We start from the raw sequence: 27,601 nt of genomic DNA, 5'->3' as shown, positions 1-27,601 counted from the left end.
TATATGGATTTTAGTAAGGCGTTTGATAAGGTTCCCCATGGTAGGCTACTGCAGAAAATACGGAGATATGGCATTGAGGGTGAGTTGGAGGTTTGGATTAGGAATTGGCTGGATGGAAGAAGACAGAGGGTAGTAGTTGATGGCAAAGTTTCTTCATGGAGTGCCGTCACTAGCGGTGTTCCGCAAGGATCTGTTTTGGGACCATTGCTGTTTGTCATTTTTATAAATGACCTGGAAGAGGGGTTAGAAGGTTGGGTGAGCAAGTTTGCGGATGATACGAAAGTCGGAGGAGTTGTTGACAGTGAGGAAGGATGTGGCAGGTTACAGCAGGATATAGAGAAGCTGCAGAGCTGGGCAGAAAGGTGGCAAATGGAATTCAATGTAGCTAAGTGTGAGGTGATTCACTTTGGGAAGAATAACAAAAAGATGGGGTACTGGGCTAATGATCGGATACTTGGTAGTGTGGATGAGCAGAGGGATCTTGGTGTCCATGTACACAGATCTCTGAAAGTTGCCACCCAGGTAAATAGTGCAGTGAGCAAGGCATATGGCGTACTGGCTTTTATTGGTAGAGGAATTGAGTTCCGGAGTCCTGAGGTCATGATGCAGTTGTATAAGACTCTGGTGCGGCCGCATCTGGAATATTGTGTGCAGTTTTGGTCGCCATACTATAGGAAGGATGTGGAGGCACTGGAACGGGTGCAGAGGAGGTTTACCAGGATGTTGCCTGGTATGGAAGGAAGATCGTATGAGGAAAGACTGAGACACTTGGGGCTGTTTTCATTAGAGAAAAGAAGGTTTAGGGGTGACTTGATTGAGGTGTACAAGATGATTAGGGGGTTAGATAGGGTTGACAGTGTGAACCTTTTCCCGCGTATGGAGTCGGGTATTACAAGGGGGCATAGCTTTAAATTAAGGGGGGGTAGATATAGGACTGAAGTTAGGGGTAGGTTCTTCACTCAGCGAGTCGTAAGTTCATGGAATGCCCTGCCAGTAGCAGTGGTGGACTCTCCCTCTTTATGGGCATTTAAGCGGGCATTGGATAGGTATATGGAGGATAGTGGGTTAGTATAGGTTAGGTGGGCTTGGATCGGCGCAACATCGAGGGCCAAAGGGCCTGTACTGCGCTGTATTCTTCTATGTTCTATGTTCTATTACATTTTGAAATCTTCCTCACATTCTCACAAATGTCCTCCCAAGTTTCTGGAGTGATCTCCACCCCGACTCTCTCCCATGCCAAGGAACCTCCTGCCAACAAATGACAGAGAGTACTCACTGAAAGGGTGCTCTTCGCATGAAGCACCCTCTTTTCCATATCAGATCTATAACCCTCAATCAGAAGTATAGTCTCTTTTCAGATAAAATCTCTGATCTAAGCAAAACGGAAGAGGTTCCTACTTGATAATCCATCCTTACGAGTTATTTGATCAAATTACATCAAAGTTTCATTTTCAAACAGATCACCTAAACTCCCATATCCACTCAGGATTTAAACATGGGATCCATTGTCCTTGGTTGAAAACCTGGCATACCAACTATGGGAGTATGGAAAGATGTTTTAGACATATTACTCTTCATCTGTCTCATTGCCCTCCATGCTTTGACAGTATTAAAAAATATTGGATTGTGGCAATGTTCCGCAACTGTCCTCATTTTGTCCAGAAACAGCAAGTTAATAAGAGGACACTTTGCCTGGGAGATCTCAATGTCCAACTACATCGATGATGAGTCCCCACAGGCCCAATCACTCACAAAAGATAGAAGGGAGCTCAACTGATATCTTGTGATGTCCGGGAGATCCACTCCGCCTAACCCCTGGGGCATTTGCAACTTTGTAAGCTTGATAAGGGGCATCTTATGGTGCCAAATAAAAGAACTAAACCAACCACTTAACTTTCGAAACATTTGTCAAGGAAAAAGGGAAACATCTATAGACTGAATAGTAAGCAATGAAGAACATTCATTTTAATAATAGCAGCTTGATTGAGCCATGATATTGGAAGGGCCCCCTATCTTTGAAGATCTTGTTTAATCTTGTCAAACAAATGAACAAAAGTAGCCATAAATTACTGATCAAAACTAGGGTAACAGAGAGACCCAAATAAAGAAAACTTCCCTGTGCCTACTTAAAGGGGAACCCACCTTCAACACCTGGTATTCCCCTAAGACCACTTCCATAGGCATAGATTCCAGTTTTGAAAAATTGATCTTGTAACCTGAGAAAAAGCCAAATGAATTAATACATTGTACCAAATAGGGCACCGAAACTGCCAAATTCAAAAGAAAAATGAGAACATCATCTGCATATAATGTAATCTGATACACCTTCGACCCTACCTTTGGGCAGTTATATTGGGGTCCCCACGAATGGCCACTGCCAGCAGCTGAATCACCAATGTGAAGAGTAAAGATGAGAGGGGACAGCCTTGCTGACTGCCCCTACCGATGTTAAAATTATCAGACCGTATACCATTAGTGAGAACAGCTGCCAGAGGATTACTGTAAAGGACTCTTACCCATCGAGTAAACACTTCACCCAGGCCAAACTGCTCCAGTGTATAAAAAAGATACAGCCATTCCAACTGATCAAATGTCTTCTCAGAGTCCAAGGAAACCACCAACCCTTGAACTGACTGTTGCTGACATACTTGAATCATGTTAAGCAGTCTCCTAACATTATTAGAGGATCTGTGACCCTTTATAAGGCCCATCTGATCCTCCTCAACAATAGAAGGCAACACCCTTTCCAACCACAATGCTACAGTCTTAGACAAAATTTTAAAATCAGAGATTAAAAGCGAGATGGATCGGTTAAAAAACAATTTTCCGGGATCTACCCTTTCTTGAGGATAAGAGAGATATTAGCCTCTCTCAAGGATGTCAGGAGGCAACCCTGACTATATGAATAGTTATACGTATCTAGAGTTGGCCCCAACAGTATGCCTACAAATTCTTTATAAAATTCACTGGGCAAGCCATCAGGGCCGGGCACCATCCAACTTTGAAGTTGCCTCACCATCTCCTGTAAGTCTTGAGCTGTTAATGAGCACTAAGGAGAGATGCTTGTTCAGCAGACACATCAGGAAGATCCAAATTCCTAAAAAAGACTCCATCTTATCCAGTCTGTCCTCACAGCATTCAGACTGGTAAAGTTCAGAGTAAAATCTCCAAAATGTCTCATTGATCTTTTTAGCATCGTAAGTAAGAGTCCTGTTCCCTTCCCTGATAGAAGCAATAGACTAGGAGGCATTCTTCTTCCTGACCAAATATGCCAAGTATTTACCTGACTTATCATCAAACAGCATCTGCTTCGCAAAGGAAAGTTCCTTCCTTGCTGTATGTGTGAGGATAGGTTTAAGGTGGATTGGAGAGCTGTGATCCGCTGCAGCTTAGTCACTGACTGTCGACTGTTTAAGCCGTCTCAATTGCTTTCAATTGTACTTCAAGCAGACACTGCTGCTCTCCCTTCTGACTGACAGAATATGAGATAATTATCCCTCTCGCATAGGCCATAGCAGTCTCCCAAAGAATGGATGGATTACTAGGTGTACCTGAGTTGGTGGCCAAAAAAGCTTCAAATTCCCTGGAGAAGTATTCTACAAACTTGCTGTCCTTGAGGATGAAGGGATCCATTCTCCAGTACCGTGAGCCCTTTGCATCACCCTTAATGTTAACCGTTAATTACACCGCTGCATGATCAGAGATGGCAATATTCACAATTGAACAGGATACCACCAAATCCAAAAAGGTTGCGGGAGTTAGGAAATAATTAATCCTTGTGTGGCATTTATGAGGATTGGAAAAGAATGTAAAATCTCTGCCCTTAGGATGGAGACGTCTCCAAATGTCTACTAACTCCATCTTTATTGTGATTATCAGGTGTAGAATTTAGTGGAATTTTATGTTGGGAGTCCGCACCATTAGAAAGCAGGGAGTGAGCAAACCATTTGCACTCAGCAGAGAGCAGCAGAATTTCACTACATATGAATTTAATCTCAGCTCCAAAGTGCAAGAAACATTGCAGTGAAGTTTACAATTGAGTACTTTGACAGAGTTTCGCCGAATGGGAGCTCAGGTTAGAAATTTGCAAATGGTCAGTGCTCCCATTCCAGAATTTGCACAGGTTACTGGATTGTGATTTGAAAGGCTAGAGAATTGTACAAGGCAGAAATTGGTTGAACTGATCGTCACATGAATGTGAAGCCTGTAGTGTATTTTTGCTGCAATGCCAGCTCCTCCTAGTATTTGGGTAATAAAACAGAAATGTTCTTACTTTGTCCAGATGAATTCAGTCGGAAGTGGATTAGCATCTGCAATACAAATCAGGTATAATCCGCCATCTTCAGTCCTCTGATAGTCAATAAAAGCTGATGAAATGTCTGAAAAAATATTTTTCAAGAGAATTGAATTTTTGAAATCATTAAAAACACAATCAGTAATTCAGACATGCACATTTAAGGAAAAATGATCAGGATGCATCAAAATTTCAGAACATGCTTTTTGGCCCATTGTCCTAGTGGTTATCTGCCACTTGATGAATGCAATTCTAATCCCGAGATTCCATATTCCCTTATCTTCTTTTTGTTAAGGAACATTTTATGGAGTGTAAAATATATTGCAAACTTGCTATTACCAGCTTTGTGCTACACCCAAGATTAATTTCAACTTCTCTCTCTGTCTCTCCTTCTTTGAATATGCCCGAAGGCAATGGCAGACAGTTTAGTCAGCGATACTCATATCCTGAATGAAATATTAAAAATCCTCTATTAATTAGTGCAGTCAAGATGGTATTTGTGGAATGTGTTGAGAAACAATGGAGTCAATGTTTGGTTGGGGTGTGGGCGGGAATGTGTAAGTGAAACGACAATCAGTTCAGTCATGATCTTGGTGGAGTAGACTTGAAGCCGCCTTCTGCTTTGCGTTTGTGTGTCACATGTTGCCATGCGTCAAGGATGATTAATGAAAATTTATAACGATAAACAAGTGTTAGAAAGTTGAACAGGCATTTTCAGAGCATATCTTTTCCTTCCATACATTTCTGCTTACCAACAGGACAGGGTTCTGGTCAAGTGGAGTGTTGCGGCACGTGTGGGAGGAGGTGGAAGAGATAGTAAAGCTCAGAGCTCAGAAACTGAGATAATCCTGGCGCTTGGCTGGTGTGACAAATGATCAGAAGGCTACTATCCTTCCATGCTGAAATAGAGGAGACATAGCAACGCTGGAACTTGCATTCGTTTACAGAAGACAATCAAAATTAAAGAGCAATACAAAAGACACAAAAAAGAAATAGCAATAGAAGTAACAGATGCAGAAAATGTGAACACAAATGCCAATTTCAAAAATCTCATTCATTTCCTAATATTGCAGCAGAGGCATTATTATTTAGAGGCTGAATAATTCCAGAGTTACTGGAAACTGTCAATTAACCAGTCTCTGATAAATTGCAATGTTTGCCTATTGGTAAGAAACCAAGACAGCACATGAAGCACAAAATAAAACCAGGATTAAGTTATGAAAGCTGTGATTGACTTGGCTCATAATGGATTGGAGTTTCACAATGGGACGTGTTATGGACCAGGCCAAACCCCTCAAAATATATTCAGAAGATAGACTCGAGCCTAACTTTTTCTTATTTTAAAAGGTAAGTGAGGACTGCAGATGCTGGAGGTCAGAGCTGAAATGTGTTGCTGGAAAAGCGCAGCAGGTCAGGCAGCATCCAAGGAGCAGGAGAATTGACGTTTCGGGCATGAGCTGAAGAAGGGCTCATGCCCGAAACGTCGATTCTCCTGCTCCTTGGATGCTGCCTGACCTACTGCGCTTTTCCAGCAACACACTTTCATCTTTAAAAGGTAAGTGTCAGGCACTGCATTCCAGATACAGTTGGATTTGGTCAAGCTACCAGACTGGAATAATTTAACTCCATTAGAAAACTTAACAAAATAATAGATCACTTAACTACTAATTAACTGGTCCAATATAGTAATATACAATTAACACCCTTGGCCAATGCAAGTTCAGAAAAATCAATTATCTCACAGGCAATTCTCCAATCTCAAGACGAAAAAACATTGAGAGAAAACTCAGAGAATAGCAGGAGTGATATACGAGAGCATCCACCCAGTTTCAAGACCCAGTGACTGATACTGAAAATCTAAAAGGTCTTGGCAGTGTGGGAGCTTGACCCCATCCATTTAGGCTGATACTATTGTTCCAACTTTAAAAAGAACGCCAAGGTCTCACAAGCTGTGGATCCAAATAGACAACTCAGTACCTTGGTCTTAAAACCTCTCTTCAGCAAAATATCAGGATAAAATACACCTCTTAAAGCCATAGTATTGTCACAGATGAAATAATAAAACATACTGTAAGTTCTTGCTGCAGAGTAATCGCCCACTCAGTGAATGCTGGGAAGTTACAATCACACTTCCCCTATTTTAGTAACAAAAGCAAAACATTGTACAAATCTGAAATAAGAAAAAGAAAATACAAGACATGTTTTTACAAACTTAAATTGTCAATATTTCTTTGAAAATTACCAAAAGAATTGCAGTTGCCAACGTTACTGTGACTCGATTTTTCTTCTATTCTGTGCAAATTAATTAAAAACAGGAACGTTCAATATGGTTTGGTGATGAAGTTGAAAAATAACCCCAAAGTTTTTCAATGAGTGAAGCAAATCCAATAAAAGTAAGTGAAAACTTAATCTGAACAATTGGTCCATCTTGATTTCAACATATTGCTATTTTTCTTTGCGCCAAAATCCTGTAACTTAGTTGTATCAATGTAGCACCTTTTCCATTTGTACTGCAGCAGTTTCGATAAGGTGGCTCACCACAACTCAAGATTAACAAGAGATGTCAATAAATTTAGCCTCACCAGCAACACCCACATTCCAAAGATTAATTATGTTGGACATTTCAAATCCCCATTGTACATTGCTACAACAATAATTTTCATAAACTTGCAGACCTCTATAGTTGAACTGCTGCATTTGCTTTTTGGAAATTTCAATGATGTATATAAGATAGACACACTGCCAGAAAGATTGCAAAAGCTCACACTCTAAGCATTTCCATTGAAGCTTATGCAGAACTGGGATCAGAACATGGACTGCTGAGATTGTGTAGGTGTTAAGCATTGGGTATTTGAAAACAGGAACACAGAAGGTTCAGACTGATGTGTGAGATGAGGCATCTGGAAGTTGGATGAGATTCCCGAGTGTCAGGAAATGTTGCTGGGCAAGTGATGGGAGTGTGGTGAGTTGAACAGCATGACAAGACTGGAATATAGGAATTAGGAGGAAGAGGCAATTCAACCCTTCAAGCCCGCCCTGCCATTTAACATGATCCTGACTGATCTTATCCTAGTCTCAACTCCAATCTTCTGCCTGCTCTCCATCGCCTTTTATCCCACTTTTCATCAGAAACATATCTATTTTTTCTTAAATCTGTTGATTAATTCAGCCAGTACTGCACTCTGGGGCAGTGAGTTCCACAGATTCTCAACACTGAGAAAAGTAGTTTCCACTCATCTCGTTTTGAACCTAACTCTCATCACAGATTGCCTTTTAGAAAAGGCTAGTTAACTACATAATAAGTGAACAATGTGGCCTTCGCCCCTGCTGTCAGTAGAGGTAGTGTGAGACCCACACAGCCAAAAGCTACAGTCATGGAGAGGTGTAATTAGAGCAAGCATTCGGCTTATAAGAAATTTATTTTGAAACATTAAGGGTTGGATATTTCACAACACAGGAAATACTCTGCCCATGTAATGATCTAGTTGTGAGTTATGTGTCCATCACCTTGATCTTAATGCATGTAGACACAGTGCAAATTGCAACCCAGACCAAGGCAACCCAATTTCTAGCCCATGGAATCCTTAATTCTTTGCTCCAGAAATAAACACTGATTATAAGATTATAGAGGCTAATACAAATCATTACAAAACACAATTGAAACCTCAGCTGATGAACTATTCTCATGTCCGGTCCCTCACCCGAGGAAATCTTGAGACAGCACATAAAGGAGATTGATCAGAACAGGGCAAGGATGAGGCTCTTAATTCATGCAGAGAGTGATTAGATTATGGCTGTTTCCATTTGCTGCAAAAGTACAAGGCATTATGATTAAGAGATGTAAACTTACTATACTTTGGGAGTGCAGCTTTAAATTTCTAGCAAATGAAAGTCTCTTATTCTGAAGTGAATTTGACCATCAAAGCTTCTACTGTTAGAGATCAAAGGAATGCTCAGATGGTTTACTGAGAAGGTGTACGCTATTTATGCTTGGAAACAATGGCAGTCACTTCTGAGTTTCCAATAAGCAATTTTTGGATCTCAAAACATCACAGAAAGGTGTTGAAGACACCAAATTTAAAACATCTTTTGGAACTAGAGGGCGGGTAAAGATTTAAAAGGGACCTAAGGGACAACTTTTTCACACAGAGGGTGGTGCATGTATGAAATGAGCTGCCAGAAGCGGTAGTGGAGGCTGGTGCAATTACAACATTTAAGAGGCATCTAGGTGGGCATATCAAATGGAAGAGTTTAGGGCCAAGTGCTGGCAAAGGAAGTGGATTAATTTAGGATATCTGATCGGCATGGACAAGTTGGATGAAGAGTCCGTTTCCATGCTGTACATCTCTATGATTTTATAATTATGCCATAGTTGTTTAATTGCTTCCAAATTGAAGCAAGGCAGTTTCTCAAGGAGCTAGTTATCACTGCTCACAAGATACCCAGTTAATGAGGTTACAAGCTTCTCCACCAACCTATGAATATCACAGGAATTCTCCAGTTATATACGGTCAGATGAGAGTATAGGCAGCCTGTCTTTGCAAGCTTCCATAGCCTGTTATGTGAGGGAGATGGTCTTGAGTTAAACTTACTGCACCATTGCAGAAACTCTAAAATATGTATTCTAGCATGATCAGGGTAGGAATAGTTCTCAGAAGAAGTATTAATGTTGTTGATAGATTGAAAAAAACTCAACAGTAACTGTAGGAAGTCCCAGGATATGGTTCCTCAAAGTTATTATTCGGCAAAAGGGAGATATGGAAAGTCTTTGGAATCTGGGAGCAAATGTGGATTCTGCTAAAGGGACTGTAATTCCATGGAGAACTTGATGAGTTATAAGTACAAAACAGGAATATTCCTCTCAGGAATTTAAATTGTAAGTTGTTTTGCAGTATATAGGTTCAAAAATGTAAACAAGTTTCATTTTTTTTACCTATCAACTTGAATTCCAATCTCCTTTTACAAGTTGTAGGTCTCTACGGAGATTGTAACAAAGGGCAGATGTAAAAGGAATGTTAAAAATAATTGGAGGAGATTTAAATTGGGTCAATTGGAAGGAATGTTTCCTCTGGCAGGGGAACTGTCGAGGGTACATCTATCAGGTAATTGGCAAAACCATTAAAAAGGACATGAGTATTTTTTACTCAGGGTTATGATTTGGGTAACTTTAGTGTAAGAGGTGGAAGACTATTTAATGGGTGGGAAGTTTCTCAATAAAGAATACAGAATTACATAAGAACAAAAATTGCAGGGCTGCAGATAAAGACCCCATTCCTGAAGAAGGGCTTATGCCCGAAACGTCGATTCTCCTGTTCCCTGGATGCTGCCTGACCTGCTGCGCTTTTCCAGCAACACATTTTCAGCTGCAGATAAAGAATGGAGAACAAATTCATGCTCAGAGACTTGTAAACAATGAGTCACATTGTTCTATGGCTCTGATGTTAATGGATAGATGGGAAGGGTGCAGAGTATCACATGGACCTAGCAAGGCCAGAGATCAAGAGGCACCGCTGAGCTTTACAACAGAGTCTCAGCAAAATTAAACACTACAGATATCTGTAATACAGTGGAGCTGGTAGACATTCAGGAACAGCACAAACAATTTTTTTTTCTTTACTCATTTGTGGGATGTGGGTGTGACTGGCTTGCCAGCATTTATTGCCTGTCCCTAGTTGCCCTTGAGAAAGTAGTGGTGAGCTGCCTTCTTGAGCCGCTGCAGTCCACCTGCTATGAGTTGACCCACAATACTGGTACGGAGGGAATTCCAGGATCTTGACTCAGTGACAGTGAAGGAATTGCAATACATTTCCAAATCAAGATGGTGAGTGACTTGGAGGGTAACTTGAAGGACATAGTGTTCCCATGTTTTTTTGCTGCCCTTAAATTTCTATGTGGAAGTAGTAACGGGTTTGGAAGGTGCTGTCTGAGGATCTTTGGTGAATTTCTGCAGTGCATCTTGTAACTGGCAGGAGAGTAGTTTAATGTACACATGGTGATGGAGTCTGGCAGTTAGAGGTGAAGGAAATTTGACATCAAGGTGGGGGCAGTATATTGGAGTTTTGTCATATGCTTGTAAAAACACCAAAATGCTCATGCCTCTTCCTTTACAACGTAGGCTTAAAATGTATTTTTCTATTTCAGGATTCAATTCCCTGAGGATTTCACTTCACAGTAAATTTGTCATAGCTACCTCCTCATTCAAGCCCCAGTTAATACAGCAGAATACGTTCTGACACCATTGTCAAATCTAGGCTGTATATTTCACACAGCTTGCCGATTCCTTCCTCTGGGTGTCCTGCTTGCTTGTTCGAAAAAGGTGAATGTGGAGGCACAACAGGAAGGAGTAAAAGAAGTGGCTTCTGCTTTTTTAATAGCCCCACAGTTGTACAGCTAAAATGGAGCCATAACAAATTCTATTTCACTCTTGCACCTCATTGTGTATTTCCTACAAATATTAACACAAATATAATGAAAAATAGGATAGAATTGTAATTACAGTCAATAGTCAGCAGATGAGGAACGTGTTTTGAAGCATTGAGGGCCGGATGTTCCACAACACAGACAATCTTCTGCCCATGAAGCGATTTATTCAGACACAGTTGAAACCAGCTAGAGACAGTCACAGTCCCATTTTCAGCAGGAGGCCCAATACTTTCATTGGTACGTACACCAAAAGGGGCTTTCCAAGTGATACTGGCGGCTGGTTTTGCATTTGCTGCTGTACAGATGACAATGAGGCGTTTCCTGCAGTCAATCAGAGAAAAGTCTGGATATGTTTGGATGGTAACAGTCGGAGGAGCTAAATTGAGACAAAGAAGTGTAGTTTAGAACATTCAGATGTCATGATCCTTTCTGAATGATTAACCAACATCAAACACTGCACCTAGTTCAAATTAGACATCACAATGACACCTACGTTTTGCAGTCCATCCTCTCAGTCAAATGAAACTGGGAACACTTCACCCATCCTCAAACTCACCATGGACTACTCTCGACTATCTGTCTCATTCTTGGACACATGCATCTCCATCAAGGGTGGACACCTCAGCATCACACTCTACTGCAAACCCACAGACAACCTCACAATGCTACACTTCTCCAGCTTCCATCCAAAACATATTAAAACAGCCATTCCCTATGGACAAGCCCAACGCGAACACTGGATTTGCTCAGGTGAGGAGGAATGGGACGGGCACCTGGAAGTACTCAGGGATGCCCTCACAAGAACACGGTACAATGCCCAACTCATCGACTGCCAGTTCCGACGTGCCACAGCAAGAACTATAATGACCTCCTCAGGAGACAGACACGGGCTGCAACCAACAGGGTACCCTTCATTGTTCAGTACTTCCCAGGAACTGAAAAACTATGCCATGTTCTTCGTGACCTGCAACACATTATCAATGAGGATGAGCACCTCCCCAAGACCTTTCTCACACCTCCACTACTTGCCTTTAACCAACCGCCAAACCTCAAACAGATCATTGTTCATAGCAACCTGCCCGGCTCTCAGGACAACTCCATATCACACTGTCACGGTATGCGCTGCAAGACGTGTCAGAGTGTGGACATGGACACCACCATTATGCGTGGGGACACCTCCCACCATGTATGTGGCAGGTATTCATGTGACTCAGCCAACGTTGTCTATCTTATACGTTGCAGGCAAGGATGCCCTGAGGCATGGAACATTGGGGAAACCGAGCAAAGGCTACGACAACGGATGAATGGACACCGCACGACAATCAACAGACAGGAGGGTTCCCTTCCAGTTGGGAAACACTTCGGTGGTCCAGGACATTCAGCCTCGGACCTTCGGGTGACCATCCTCCAAAGTGGACTTCGGGACAGGCAGTACAGAAAAGGAGAAAAGTGGCCGAGCAGAGGCTGATAGCTAAATTCGGTATTCATAAGGACGGCCTCAACCGGGACCTTGGCTTCATGTCACATTACAGGTGACCACCATTGCACTACACACACACCCTCAGAGACTTCGACCACTCTACACTCATGCACACACATATACACTCTCTCTCACAGACACTCACAACCTCCCACCCCCAGATACGCACACACAGACAGACAAAGACCCAGATGCACACATATTTTGTGGGGCGAATTTGTACTTGCAGAGTTACATTGTAGTTTGCTCAAAAATTGCATGAATTCATGTAAAACTCTTGTTTTCTCACTTTTTAGATTAGAATCAATCTAAACATCATGGCATGCAGAGAGAACACAGGGGGCTAACACCTTCAACATATTGTCTAACTTAAGCCCATTGTTACAGCTAACCTGAGAATGCAACTTTTAAAAAAAGGTTTTGTGATTTACACATGAAAGAAGTGAAACTATCATTGTATTTGAACAAACGAAAGACTCAACAGACAATCAAGGTATTTTTCAATGTATAATTTCAGTTACATCACACTGTAAAGTTTTGCTATAAATGCTGTGCCTTAGAATTGTGTCCTCCACTATCACCTGATGAAGGAGCGACGCTCTGAAAGCTAGTGTGCTTCCAATTAAACATGTTGGACTATAACCTGGTGTTGCGTGATTTTTCACTTTGTATACCAGTCCAACACCAGCATCTCCAAATGAAAGATATTTATTCAAATGAAAGATGAAAAAATTTTATTACTTACCTTGAGGAAACCAGAGAAAGAAATGGTGAAAAAAGACTCAGATGACAATGGAAACCTCCGTTGTAAAATACAAATAAACTGCAAGACCTCTCTGCTTATGGACAGTCCTGTACAGCATGGATTAATGGGATCTTCAACTTCTGCTGGAGAAACTCACCATGTAATTGTATTAGTGTGTTCTAATTAATAGCATCCTGGGTATGTGTCAGGACATCCAATTACATTATAACACTTTCAAGATCAAGTGAGAGGGGGTGAATTAATCCTCTTAGAAAATTGCAGAAAAGAATTTAGTTTTTTTGGGAAAAAAGTAAATTCAGGAAATGAATTGTTGTTAACGAACAACTAAGTAAAGATTACATTTAACAACACTGAGTTGGAAGGTGACAGTGAATAATCCAATGATAACTGCATAACACGAAGTCATTCAGCTCATCTGTATAAAGAACAATTTCCCCCTAAATATACTCCTACTGCCTTTATACTGTCAGAATTCACTCAATCGCTCCTGTCTATGCCTGTCATATGCTTCCTTCTTTTTTCTTAAACAAGACCTCAATTTTTCTAGTCATCCAGTATTCCCTACTTCTACCAGCCTTTCCTTTCAGCCGAGCAGGAATATACTGTCTCTGAACTCTTGTCATCTCATTTTTGAGGGGCTTCCCATTTTTCCACTGTCCCTTTACCTGTGAACATCTGTCCCCAATCGGCTTTTAAAAGTTCTTGCCTAACACTGTCAAAATTAGCCTTCCTCCAATTTAAAACTTCAACTTTTAGATCCAATTTACACCAAATTAATATTTTAGCATGGGAATCATTTTAATATCTGAAATGCAGTAACTATTTAGTAGACAGTAAAGTCCTATAAACAGCATTGTGATAATGACCAGAATTTTTGTGTGATGTTGCTTGACACCAGAGAGAACTCCTGCATTCTGCTTTGAGACAGTGATGTGAAATATCTTACACCCACCCAGGACAATCTCAACATGCTTTCGAAAGACAACACCTGTCATGTACATTTATCAGTGCTACATTGTAGTGTCAAAATTGTGTTCCAGCCTGGGCTTTGACTTGGAGGCAAGTGTGCAACATTAAAAGTGATATTAAAAGTCAGACATTAAAATGGAAAGGTTCTACACCTCTTACGATTAGCCGTATGTCCTTTTCAACAGGCCCATCAGGGAATAAAGTGAAAATACAGCTGTATATCCCCTCATCACTTAGGGTAATATTTCTCAAATACATCGATGCATTTTTGGAACTTTGGCCAACGTAGGTCATTCTGCCGTCAAATATATCGTTAAGTCTTTCATCCTTTCCATTTTTGAAAACTGCTGTGAAAAAGTTCCATTGTTGTTGACCACGCTTGTATCGCCACATGAATTGTGAGATAGTTTGTTCAGTTTTAATTGTACACGGCAGCAGGGCATCATCACCGACAGATCTCAAAATCAGGGGACCGTTCAGTTTTATTGAATCTGAAAAAGAAAAGTTTGATTAATGAATAGTGGCAAATCAATGGGAGGAAGAGGATTTTTAACCCAACATTTTGGTGCAAGGCTGGATGAAAGGCAATTAAAATATCCCCTTTCCTGCTTTCTGCTGTATTAGATTGAAACTGACTGTAGCCCACACTACTGAGCAGGTGACTCAGGCACTGGCATGAACTCATTGTAATCCTCTTTGATGATGCCATCAATCCCGTGCTGTAATGTTAATTGTCAGGATGGCATTCACACTTCACAGCTGCTAATGATTATGAACAACGCAGGGCCCGAAGAGACATTTTGAAAACATTTATTGGGGCCAGGAGTAGAAGCAGTATGAATCTGGGTTCTACTTGGAACATTTGAGCTTGGCTTCCCCTTTCCTTCCCATGGAACTGTAAAACCCCCTTCCCAAAACATTTAGTTTTCTTCCCAATGCATTTCTATTTGGTACCAGCTGGGCCCTGCTTTCCAAACAAGAATTCCCAGATACTGATAGACTGTCACTTTTCTCCTGTTTATCATGTCGGCTGAGCTATGGCATACACATGAATTTCACGGTGTCACCTATCATCATCCTGAACATTTGATGTGTAACCTGCGCCCTCATGTTCAGGCAATGCATTCACCTGGAAAATATATATGAGTGGAGGTCATCACTGAACTAACTGTCCAGTTTGTGACCAGAAATCTCTCTTTGCACTGCTATTCTTCTTTCTGACTCCCATTCCAACGCAGAAAAAGGCAACAAGCTGATGCCTCATGGAGAATCTATGCCTAATAGTACAGTGAAGACAAGAGGAAAGACCCATTGAAAGAATGCACTGAATGTGGAGTCTTCAAAAAAAACTATGTTGGGATATGTGGAGAATATTTCCAAGTTTATTGTTCTGGAAGAGTTCCTTGCCCAACAAATTGAGAGAAATAGAGAAAGGAGTACACGGAGCGGTGAGTATAAAAACTAATTTACCTCAGGGATTTGTGGCCTGAGAGCGGAGTTAGCGGAAGGTGCACACAGAGTAACTGAAGCCAAACAGAAAATGTGAGTCTCAGGAAAGCTGTGTTCTGATTGGCTGGTAAGAAATCGGTCAAAAATTGGAAATAAAAACACTGAAAAACTAATTAATAAATTAATTAACTAATGAGGGATTAATTAACTACTACACCAAATTAACTTGGTAGAGATGGCTGGGCAGATGATGTGCTGTAGCTGCATGTTGTGGGAGCTGGCAGATCCTGTTGCGAGTTGCAGTTACCACATCTGCAGCAAGCATGTGTTACTGAAGGAACTTTGTGTCAGAATTGATAAGCTGGAGCCCGAGCTTCAGACTCTGTGGCACATCCAGCAGAGCCGGAGGTACGTGGATGCTTTGTTTCAGGAGGCGGTCGCACCTGGTAGATTAAGTACTTCAGATTCAGGTCAGTGGGCAGGGACAGCAGTGTGTGAAAGCAAATGAGGCAGGTAGAGAGATCCTATATTCAGGAACAGAGAAGCCTCAGCTCTTTTCCTTGCCCAACAGGTACAATGTACTTGCTCCCTGTGTGGATGAGGAACAGAGTTGAAAGGAGAATGAGCCAGCTGACATGGCACCATGGTACAGGGGGCCATTCAAGAGGAAGCAAAAAGTCAAATGGCAGCTGTAGGGGATTGTTTAATGAGGGGAATAGATAGCATCCTTTGTAAGCAGGATTGAGAGTTGCTTGAGATACTGTGCCTTTTCCAGGGTAGCTTGAGATAGTGAGCCTTTTACAGGTACTGAGGTGATGCCTTAAGGCCCAAACAAAACTATGCACGGCAGCATGATCTGATCAGGCTTGTCTTTCTCCTAATTGGCAGATGTGGGACATTTTAATGAGAAATGGGTCATGAGCAGCAATTGGCTATTTGATCTTCAGATGCTACTCGACCAATCAATAAGCTAATAACCTGATTGTGGTCTCGATTCGAACTTCCTGTCTGCACTTCACAACTCTCTACTCCTTTGTCTATTCAAATTTTATCTGATCCTGCTGTGAAGTAAATTTTAGCATGTATTGTTTACTAGGAAGCAGACTTTACAGGCTAGCGATCCTCTGAAAACTATTTTAATCTCCAGCTCTCCTGCTTCTACAGTCTGCCATAAAGGAGCCATCTTACTTGTATTTGCTCAATCCAGTCCTTTCATGATCTTGTTTCATTACAATCACCTCTTGATCGTCTAAACTCTAATAGGTATTGTCCCAACTTTTACAACATTTTTCTAGATAGCCCTTTTAGCCCAGGAATAGACTGTCTCTGAAGTACTGACACAATTATAATTTTTCAAATTAGGGGACCGAAACGGAACTTCACATCTTAGATGTGGTCTGACCAAGGCCTACACAACTGCAGTAAAACTGTCTGTACTTTATATGGTCCATTCTGTTTGCGATAAATGACATTGTCCAATTTGTCTTTAATGACTTGTTACATCTGCATAGTACCTTGTGATTTCATAGCACCAGGGCACCCAGAATCTCCTGCCTTTTCTACAATCTCTTTCTATTTAAATAGTATACTGCTTTTCTATTCTTCTTGCTAAAGTGGACAGGGTTCACATGTTTCCTACTTTGTACTCCATGTACTTATTTGTTTGGTCATTCACTTCATTTATATATCACTGTGCAGACAGGCTACCTTCCCCGAACAATTTACTTTGCTAGCTATCTTGAAGTCATCAGCAAATCTAGCTGTTGATTCCTTCATCCAAATCAATGTGCAGGTTGTACTTCTGCTCTGTTCCTCTACCCTTGACATTGTCAGTGTCTAAAAAGCTATTTATTTCTTAACTATATTGTCCCATTGTGATAGTGAATTTTCCAGGGTCATCACCTGAGTAGAAACGTTCCTCCTAGTTGCACATACAAATGGTCTACCTTGTGTCCTGACACCATGACCTCCATGATCCAGAACGTCAACCTGCATAAAATCAGTCCAGCCCTGTCAGAATTTTATACAGTTCAACAAGATACCCTCTCAATCTTCAGTGAATACAAGTCTTGTTGACCCAATCCCACCTGATATGGTAAACCTGTTATTCCAGCAATCTGCTGAGTGAATTATCATTGGAACCCTCTCCGACTAGTATGTAACTTCTTGGTTAAAGAGATAAAAACACCAGATAATACTCCAGGGCATTGGGAAGACTACACATGTACAGCTATCGCAGGAAACATAGTTTTAATAAAACCTTAATGATGGATGCATTGGGCTTACTAGAGCTCTATTTTGAAGTATACAGCCAGACCAGGAGAAACCATTTGCATGACTTCCCGTTTTCTTTTCTTTTCAGAGCAGCAAGACAGCCTTACCTCTGTTAGACTAACTGACATACAATCTGCTTTCTGTCCCATCATTTCTTGAATAAATGTGTTATATCAACTATTATCCAATCCACTGTGATCCTTCCAGAATCTATGGAATTTTAGAAGATTATAACAATATGCATGGGACTTACGCATGGATCTTGGTGGTATCCCTATCTCTGGGCCAGAAGTCCAGAGTCCAGGTGCCATCTCTTACCGATGTGTCTCATAACACATCTAAACAAGTTGATTTCAAAAGAAAATCTATAATTGAGAGCCACTTCAGACATCAGGATATAGGCCACATTCTCCACAAACTTGTCAGTCTTTTGTTTAATAGTTTTCCAAACATCCTCCTTTCAAGTGTTTTGTTCTAGACTCCACCCTGCTGCGGAGAAGGTGGTAGTGAGCTGCCTTCCTGACCCGCTGCAGTTCACACGCTGTAGACTGACTCATAATGCTGTTAGGGAGGGAATTCCAGATTTTGATCCAGAGACAGAGACAGTGAAGGAACGGTGATATGTTTCCAAGTCAGGATGGTGAGTGGCTTGGACACTCACATGGACATGGTGGTGTTCCCACGTATCTGCTACCCTTGTCCTTCTAGTTAGAAGTGGTTGTCGGTTTGGAAGGTGTTGTCTAGGGATCTTTGGTGAATTTCTGCAGAGCATCTTGTGGATAGTACATGCTGTTACTGAGTGTTGGTACTGAAGAGAATGGGTGTATGTGGATGTGATGCTAATCAAATAGGCTACTTGTCCTGGATGGTGTCAAGCTTCTTGAATGTTATTGGAGTTATACTCATTCTTCACAAATGGAGTGTATTCCATCACAGTCCTGGCCTTGTACCTAAAATCGCACCATGAATGGTGACATTGTAAACATTACACTGAACTCCTGTAACTTGAGTACAATGTTTCAATAAAATCTAATTCTGTTAGCAGTTTTCAATCTTGGTCTTGTCGTGTCGTGGGTTGCAGTCTGTAAATACAGTCACTTCCCTGATCCTATGTTTTAACTGAACGATTGTTTGTAGTTTGAACAGGTGTTTCAGTTGGGGTGGAGGTGACCTATTGTTCAAAAGCTTTTAATTTCAATTTGCAGAAGTTTTGATTTGAAGCTTGGTCAAATGTTTGTGTGCAGAAAGGAATTAGTGTAGAACAGTTAAATACATTATCTCTGAGGGTTTTAGTTGAAAGCTCTAGGTCAGAATTATTTGGTTGGAATCATGAAGGAGTTATTTGAAGCTGATGGAAACTAAGCTTAGTGTGTGACTAATCAAGGCTATTAGCTCTCAAAACCAGAACTGAAATTAACTAATACATCATTCCTTTGTGAGTGACAGGGAATGGAAATCTCCCTCCAAGGTGTTCAAGTACTGTAAAGTAATAGTGCTGTGACAGACAGGATCATCTTGGAATGTTTTTAAACCTTTCAAATTATGTAAATAGCGGTTTATTCTTGTTATAATTTCTAGTTATTCCAGTTATAATTTCTTTTGCACATTAAATGCTATTCTATTATATTGTTAAAACCAACTCTTGGTTTGTAGCTGTTATTCATGAAACATCATCTTCTTATCATTTCTATTTGTCAAGCCAGATTTTCAGTCTGGGATCTACTTGTCTGGTAATAACATCAGTTGACATTATATAAGTATGCATGCTTTTACAAAGTATTCTGAATTTTTATAACATCTCAATGAAATGCTTAGCACCACTTCCATCCCCTACCTATTATTTTACTTTTATCAACACCTTTCACCTTGTTTCATGATTGTCATTATCTGCTGGGATGGTGCACTGTGTGGATGAATGACTGTTTAGGACAAGGAAAAGGGTTACAGTTGCTGCTGGATGATGGGAGAGAACTGCAGGATTGTTTCTCATGTTAAGTTTCACCTTGGTCAGAGCCATTCTAGGCGAAGAGTCCAATCTGCCAATTAAATCTATTCTACCTCTCTGTGGGGCAATCTAGTCATTATCATTCCCATGCTGTCTTCCCTGTAATTTTATTTCCCTTGATGCCGTTGAATGGATTCCAATGATATCCAATGATTAGATTAGATTTCAAATCAAACTAATTTGATTTGGAAATCATTCATATTTACATCATGTTGGTAGTTCCAAGGCTTTACATCATGTTGGTAGTTCCAAGGCATTACTTTCATGATTGTACTAACAATGCATGATCTGATGATTAGGAATACAGATCCAAATCATCATTAACAAAGCTGCAATAGCTGTGGGCAGACACCTCTTGGCAGGAGACCCGCAGAAGGATAGTGGAGCACTTTGAACAATGTTTCCAAAGCATAGGCCATTAGAAATAGGAACAGGAGTAGGCTATTCAGCCCCAGGAATCTTCTGCCAATCAACAGGTTTATATCTGATCTGAGAGTTAAACATCCAGTAGGTGTTCAAAGTTTGTGAGAAGATTTGTAGCTTGGGTGCTCGTCGTTGTGGTTCTGTTCGCCGAGCTGGGAATTTGTGTTGCAGACGTTTCGTCCCCTGTCTACATGACATCCTCAGTGCTTGGGAGCCTCCTGTGAAGCGCTTCAAAGGAGGCTCCCAAGCACTGAAGATGTCACCTAGACAGGGGACGAAACATCTGCAACACAAATTCCCAGCTCGGCGAACAGAACCACAACGAGCACCCGAGCTACAAATCTTCTCACAAGCTTTGAACACCTACGGGCGAGAGATGCTAAGACAAGCCAGGAAATAGGAATCCTGTGCCAACCGCCTAAGCGCCACATACAATAGAAGCTCTTCAAAGGAGGCTCCCAAGCACTGAGGATGTCACCTAGACAGGGGATGAAACGTCTGCAACACAAATTCTCAGCTCGGCGAACAGAACCACAACAGTTAAACATCCCAGCTCACTTAGTGAGGACTTGGCTTATAGCCAACCAAAATGGAGAAGGCTCACTCAGGAAAGCACCAAAAATCATTGCGACTGCACCAGGAGAGTGCAGAGACAAAGTAGAGGTGTTGCAGGGAGCACACAAACCTCTAAACAAACCTACCCAAATCTTCAAGCCTGACATATGACAAGTCCAAATCCAAACATCAGCCATTCCAGAACCCAAATGGAAGCAGGACATCCTTGATCCTGAGGGACTGTCTGAAGAGCAAAGATATAGTCTTTTTAAACATCTTTGTCTGATCCGAATATGAAACATAACTGGTTGCCCTGGATAGAGGCAAGTTAATAATTTTAATTTTGGCAGAATAAATTAAAAAAAAAACCTATCTCCTATGTCTGGTTCAAGGCAAAGAGGTCAACATTAATTGCCTCTTTGCATTTGCTTCTTTTGCTTATGGTTTGCAATGTTTCAACCATGCAAAACACTAACTTCTGGGGTGCTAAATTCAGAATAACAAAGTTTCATAAAAATGACTCAGGCAAGTATTTTCATGAGCTGTTTAAATTTGGACTTTCATGCAAATCAGTTGAATGTAAGATGCAAATACAAATTACCAACAAGTTAAATAGTAATTTAGCCATTACGTACTGACTTTCCATTAGGCATTTTCACATTTTTTTTCCAACTTAACCTATTTTTCTAATCGGCCTGTTCAGAGATATTATTTAACCACAGGAGCAGGTGGAACTTGAACCCGGTTCTCCCCATGCAGGGGGAGGGACACTACCACAAGAGGACCCCCAATATGTGTTTTTGTATTTTTCTAATCAACCTACTCTGAGATGCCTCACATACCTCTGCAGCTGGTGAGACTTGAACCTGGCTCTTTTATACAATCATAGAATCCCTACAGCGCAGTAGCGGGCCTTTCAAATCCTTCAAAGATTTTCCCACTCCGATCCACCTCCTTAACCCTATTGTTGTAATCCTGTATTTTTCAAGGCTAATGCACCTAGCCTGCACATCCTTACACTCTGGAAGGAAACCAGAGCACCAGAGGAAACTCACTCACTCACTCATGCACGAACTCCACACAGTCGCCCAAGGCTGAAATCGAACCCAGGTCCTTGGCGCTGTGCAGCAACACTGCTAACCACTGAGCCAGAAGTGGGGACACTACCATGAGAGGTGCTTTCCTATTTTCTTTTCCTAAACAATCTGTTCAAAGATGTTATTACACACTTTGGAGCAAATGTGTCATCCACGTAGCGGACCAAAGTTTGGGTTGGATGGTTGGCAGAGCTATTCGTTCAAGTCTCTGCATTCTTGCCTCTGCTTAGAACCCTGATATTGGAGATACCATGGGTGTTCTGTTGGTTTGTCTGTAGGTTTTGTTGTTGAAGGTGAAGTGGGTGGTAAGGCATAAGTTCACAAACTTGAGGATACTGTCCTTGCTGATGAAGTACATGGCTCTTGGTGTATGTCTTTGGTTCTTCTAATAGTGCAGTCAGTGTTTCCTTGGCCAGGTTGATGTTGATGGATGTGAACAGGGCTGTTATGTCAAAGGAGACCATTATATCATCCTCTTCTTTCTTGGTATCTTTGATGGTGTTCAGGAACGCTTGGGTGGAGTAGCTCCTTGGCTAATCTGTACATTGGTGTTCCAGGTAGCGAGACTATGGGTCAGGGTGGGGCTCCTGGTTTGTGAATTTGGGCAGTCTGTAGAAGTGTGGTGCTTTGGATGCATCTGTTTTCATTTTTTTGGAAGTTGGTCTTATTTATTTCTCCAGATTTCTGAAGTTTTGTGAGTAGGGCTGTGATTCAGTTCTTTAGATGTGGGGTCGGGTCTCTCATCACTTATTGGTAAGTGTTGATATCTGCAAGCAGTGCGTTCACTTTCTCAATGTAGTATCTTTGATTTAGAATGACTGAACGTCTATAGCCTTAAAACTTGTCTTTAAACATTTAGACTAAAATGTAATGCCAAATTATAGGACACATTTACTATACTAGAAAATAGATAGGCTGGAAGGCTCAGAAAAAGGGGGAGAACTTAAAGATAGCGACATCTGGGCTCACCAAGTGATAACAGGATGCTGTAAGACAATTAAGAACATTTGCCTTCGCATCGGTGAATCTGAGAACAGGACATCAAGTGATAACATTCACAGCCGTTCCCTTGTGAAATTAATGACACTGTTTGCTGTTTTCACTAGAGAAAAGAAGGTTTAGGGGTGACTTGATTGAGGTGTACAAGATGATTAGGGGGTTAGATAGGGTCGACAGTATGAACCTTTTCCCGCGTATTGAGTCGGGTATTACAAGGGGGCATAGCTTTAAATTAAGGGGGGGTAGATATAGGACAGATGTTAGGGGTAGGTTCTTCACTCAGCGAGTCGTTAGTTCATGGAATGCCCTGCCAGTAACAGTGGTGGACTCTCCCTCTTTATGGGCATTTAAGAGGGCATTGGATAGGTATATGGAGGATAGTGGGTTAGTGTAGTTTAGGTGGGCTTGGATCGGCGCAACATCGAGGGCCCAAGGGCCTGTACTGCGCTGTATTCTTCTATGTTCTATGTTCTATGTTCTATGTTCTATGTTTGATTCTGACCCTGAAACTCGGTACTATCAAAAACTTTGTAATTAATGGTTAGATGCTGCCAATTTATAATGGATTCTTATTACCCCTTGCAAGCAGGGCAGTCACAGAGAAAAAAAAATTCTTTGCTGATACAAAATCCAGACTTGACAATTCAAAAAGACACTAGAGGGAGAGAGAGAGAGAGAGAGAGAAACCATTTTAATGCTGAGGCTGTTGAAGCCAGTAGAAAATTAGCTCTTAGTGCTTATGTGCTATGGATTGAATTTAATTGCATTTTGGGACTTTACGATGATATTCAGTAGCCATTATCAGTTATTAAGTACAAACTCTGTAGAAGGTAATATTGATGAAGCCTTAGCTTACTTGCTGTTCTTGCAGACCACTACAGACCTTATGGACTGCCCCACTGTCAATTCTAACTAATCAGGTCTTATGTCTTATTTGAATTTGAATCACAAACTTGAAAAGAAGGCATGTTTAATTCGAGACTAATTAATCATTTTAAATACAACCTTGCAGTAACATTTCAGCCTCAGGTACAGAATGATTCTGTGCTTAAGATAAAAAGCAGGAATCTGCTCCCAGCTTAAAATTATTCTAAACCTAGCAGTGAAGAGATTCTGACATAGTCTGTCGGGAAGCCATTTTATGGTCAAAAGTTTGCCCTCCTTGCTAAGAAGGGAATTTGTAAAACAATGATATCAGACATGCGAGCTGTGCAAGGTTACTTTATAAACTCTTCAATTAGCTCAGACTGGTACCTCTTTATGATAGCAGTTTATCTTGCTAGCAGGCTAGGTATGTTTTTCCCACCTGATGAAAGGCTTTGGGCGTGTAGGATGATTAGTCAAGCGTACACAGACCTGTCAATTAATGTTTCTTCCTTACGAACTATTGTCTTTCATGGTATCTGTCTAATTAAGAATATGCAATGTTGTTTTCAAACTTTTGTATAAAGGAAGCCACTTTGTATCAGTACATCAGAGTAGCCTACTGGGGCACTTGGAGAGCTGGTACCTACTCTCCTAGGTTATTAGAACCTAGTTAGTTTAGCTTATTGGTGTCAGTGTTATGTTGTAACAGTGATGTTATTAGTGAATAAAGGGGATGACTAAAATTAAACTAATCTGTCTGTAAGAGGCTCTTATTCCAGACTTCCAAACAATACAATCTCCAGGATGAACCAAGAGAGAGGCTTTACAAGTCTGAGTCCACAAGGGATTCCTTGGGCCGTCTCAAATCTGTACTTTAACAATTTGGCGCTGCGAGCAGGGTTCCAACAAGGGCTACGTTTGAGTAAAACTGGAAAAGAGGAGCTTCACCTAAGGGTCAGACCTGAGACCAACGGGCCCACAAGGTAAGATTATACCTTGACTGCTCTCGGTCTGTATCGTTGTGTGGCTTCCCCCATTTCACTCTCACAGTATCCTGATGGAAGCCAAAATGAGATCATTTAAATAGGTACTAAAAACAGAAACTGTCGAGTTTTGGAATATCAAGAATGCTTCGCAGAAATCATTAGGCTTATTGTTCATATCTGAGAGAGAGAGAGAGAGAGAGAGAGAGAGAGAGAGACAGCAAGAGAGAGAAAGAGAGAGTGAGCGGGCAGGCGAGATAGGCACACAGAGACTTATCGCTAACTCTCTGCAGCGTGCAGAAAGCTAACCCTTTGAGATTCAGTTTGGATGCACATTTGTTTGTTGGTGAGTGAATGTTTGTGCTTTGTATCTGTGCTTCACTTTGTGGGATTGGTGTCCCAGTAATGATTGGGGTTTGTGTCCCAGTAATGATTGGGGTTTGTGTCCCAGTAATGATTGGGGTTGGTGCCCCTGTGCTTCACTTTGTGGGGTTGATGCCCCTGTAATGATTGGGGTTGTTGTCCCTATAATGATTGGGGTTGGTGCCCCGGTAATGATTGGGTTTTTTTTGCCCATGCTTCGCTTTGTGGGGTTGGTGCCCCTGTAAACATTGGGTTGGTGCCCCTGTAATGATTGGGGTTGGTGCCCCTGTGCTTCACTTTGTGGGGTTGGTGCCCCTGTAATGATTGGGTTTGATGTCCCTGTAATAATTGGGGTTGGTGTCCCTGTAATGATTGGGGTTGGTGCCCCTGTAATGTTTGGGGTTGGTGCCCCTGTAATGATTGGGGTTGGTGCCCCTGTAAAGTTGGGGGTTGGTGCCCCTGTAAAGTTGGGGGGTTGGTGCCCCTGTAATGTTTGGGGTTGGTGCCCTGTAATGATTGGGGTTGGTGCCCCTGTAAAGTTGGGAGTTGGTGCCCCTGTAATGTGGGGGATTTGGTGCCCCTGTAATGTTTGGGGTTTTCGTGCCCATGCTTTGCTTTGTGGGGTTGGTGTTCCTGTAATGATTGGGGTTGGTGCCCCCTGTAAAGTTGGGGGTTGGTGCCCCTGTAAAGTTGGGGGGGGTTGGTGTCCCTCTAATGATTGGGGTTTTCGTGCCCATGCTTCGCTTTGTGGTGTTGGTGCCCCTGTAATGATTGGGGTCGGTGCCCCTGTGCTTGGCTTTGTGGGGTTGGTGCCCCTGTGCTTGGCTTTGTGGGGCTGGTGCCCCTGTAATGATTGGGGTTGGTGCCCCCTGTGCTTGGCTTGGTGAGGTTGGTGCCCCTGTAATGATTGGGGTTGGTGCCCCCTGTGCTTGGCTTTGTGGGGTTGGTGCCCCTGTACTTGGCCTTGTGGGGTTGGAGCCCCTTTAGATGAGTGGTTTTGTGAAGGTTTAAAGTAGGTAGGATAAATATGGGTGTAAATATAGATAAGATGAAAGATCAATGTCCCCTAATAGAAATAATAAGTCTGTATCCTAATTATGAGAAACAATTAAGGGAAATATCGGCCGCAGCTGCTCAACAAAATAAGGATTGGCCTCTCGGAGGCACATGTGATTTAACTCTACTCATTAAAATGGAACAGGGGATTTGGGAAAAAAGAAAGGGAAGTAAGCAGAAAGAAGCCATATCAGCGTGGGAAAAGGTAGCTAGGGAAGAACGGGAAAAGTTCATGCTATTATCATGGAGACAAAACTTTATTAACTGGAAATTAGTCCATTAATTGAGGAAGTTTCTGAATTAGGTTGGATAGAACTAAAACACAAATGTGAAGCATATGATTTAGAAGCAGAATGGGAATTGGCTCGAAAAAATTAAAAAAAGGAAAGCAAAGATTTAGAACCCAAGCTGAAACGTCAGGGGCCCCAATGAAAAGGAAAACTGGTGAATAAGAACAGGCTGCAGCTGCGCAGGACCGGACAAAGGACAGAGACTGTTCCTTATACCCCACCCTCCCCTCTCCCAAAGATCCATAAAGAATCCTGATCCATCTGTGGATGATGACTGGGATTCTAATTTGGAGAAGGAAATATTTTATGCTTCTCCTCCAGTTAGCCGACCTTCTCAAAACAGTACGGCCAAGGCGGACACGCTTCATAAAACAAAACGTCGCCTGAACTCCCCCTCCCTACTCTGAGGACCAACGTGTTGATGCCCTTACCCTTCCCCCAGTGAATCATTTGTCCCTGTGTGTTAGGAGTGTTACAATTACACTGATGAGTGAACTTAAGGCCACTGATTTTGATCAAATCTAACTGCTGCTTTTAAAACCAGTTTGTATTCTTTAACCAGACGGTGAAAGAAAATGGTGCATTGCTGAAAGAACCAAAACCTTGCTAGTTTTACAAGAAAAGTATTTCAGTTCAACTTTAAAACAACCAGAAGTGCAAGTTAAATTCAAACTAATACAATTTAAAATTCCGATTAGAAGGATTAGGCCACCATACAGGTTGACAATTACAATTCTGCCCCCTAATTAGTATTTACAGACAGCCTGTGGCATTTTATTGGTACCATATTTAGTTAATTCAAGATAACAATAACCTTTGGGTTATGACGGTAGGCCAGACGTGTCTGCCCGACTCGCTTTTGCCTATTCTAGTTGATTATGTTCATACGCATATACATGTAGGTAAGGAGGGAATGGTGGACAGAATTCTCCAAACGTGGTGGAATCCCCACCTGCAAGAAAAAGCAAAACAAGCAGCTGCAAATTGTTTAATTTGTCAAAAGTATAATCCCGAGAAAGGAGTAAAGTGTCCACCAGGTGAAACTCCCTCGCCAAGTGCACCTTTTGATTCTATCCAATTAGATTTTATGGCGTTACTGAGGTGTCATTGTTATAATCGATGTGTTTAGTAAATGGACTGAAGCTTATCCCTGTACTGACTGCACAGCAACAACTACTAGTAAAATTCTGTTAAGGGAAATCATACCCAAATTTGGAATACCAGTAACGGTCTCTTTTGATAATGGCCATCACTTTGTTGGGGTTAGACAAGGCACCATGTAAAAGTTTGCATATGAATCAAAAATTC

General features: G+C 41.5%; 1 protein-coding gene across 9 annotated transcripts in view; it reads right to left on the bottom strand.

The window, feature by feature from the left end:
* Window positions 1-27,601, bottom strand: part of LOC122550461 (nectin-3-like) — a 105,958-nt gene that overhangs the window by 33,435 nt on the left and 44,922 nt on the right. For 8 of the 9 annotated variants that reach the window (XM_087987890.1, XM_087987884.1, XM_087987886.1 and 5 more), the window contains 3 exons: window positions 14,085-14,423; window positions 10,791-11,093; window positions 4,274-4,379 (listed from right to left, as the gene is read on the bottom strand). In XM_087987890.1, coding sequence (XP_087844016.1) covers window positions 4,274-4,379; window positions 10,791-11,093; window positions 14,085-14,423 — 748 coding nt within the window. Of the gene's footprint in view, window positions 1-4,273; window positions 4,380-10,790; window positions 11,094-14,084; window positions 14,424-27,107; window positions 27,246-27,601 lie in introns of all 9 variants that reach the window. The other variant, XM_087987892.1, reaches the window with a different exon arrangement.

This window comes from Chiloscyllium plagiosum, unplaced genomic scaffold (assembly GCF_037043375.1).
Source record: "Chiloscyllium plagiosum isolate Xiang-an unplaced genomic scaffold, Cpla_swu_hap1 HiC_scaffold_6, whole genome shotgun sequence".
Taxonomy (NCBI): Eukaryota; Metazoa; Chordata; class Chondrichthyes; order Orectolobiformes; family Hemiscylliidae; genus Chiloscyllium; species Chiloscyllium plagiosum.
The sequence above is the reverse complement of the archived record's forward strand: the minus strand, read 5'-3'. Positions and strand labels throughout refer to the sequence as shown.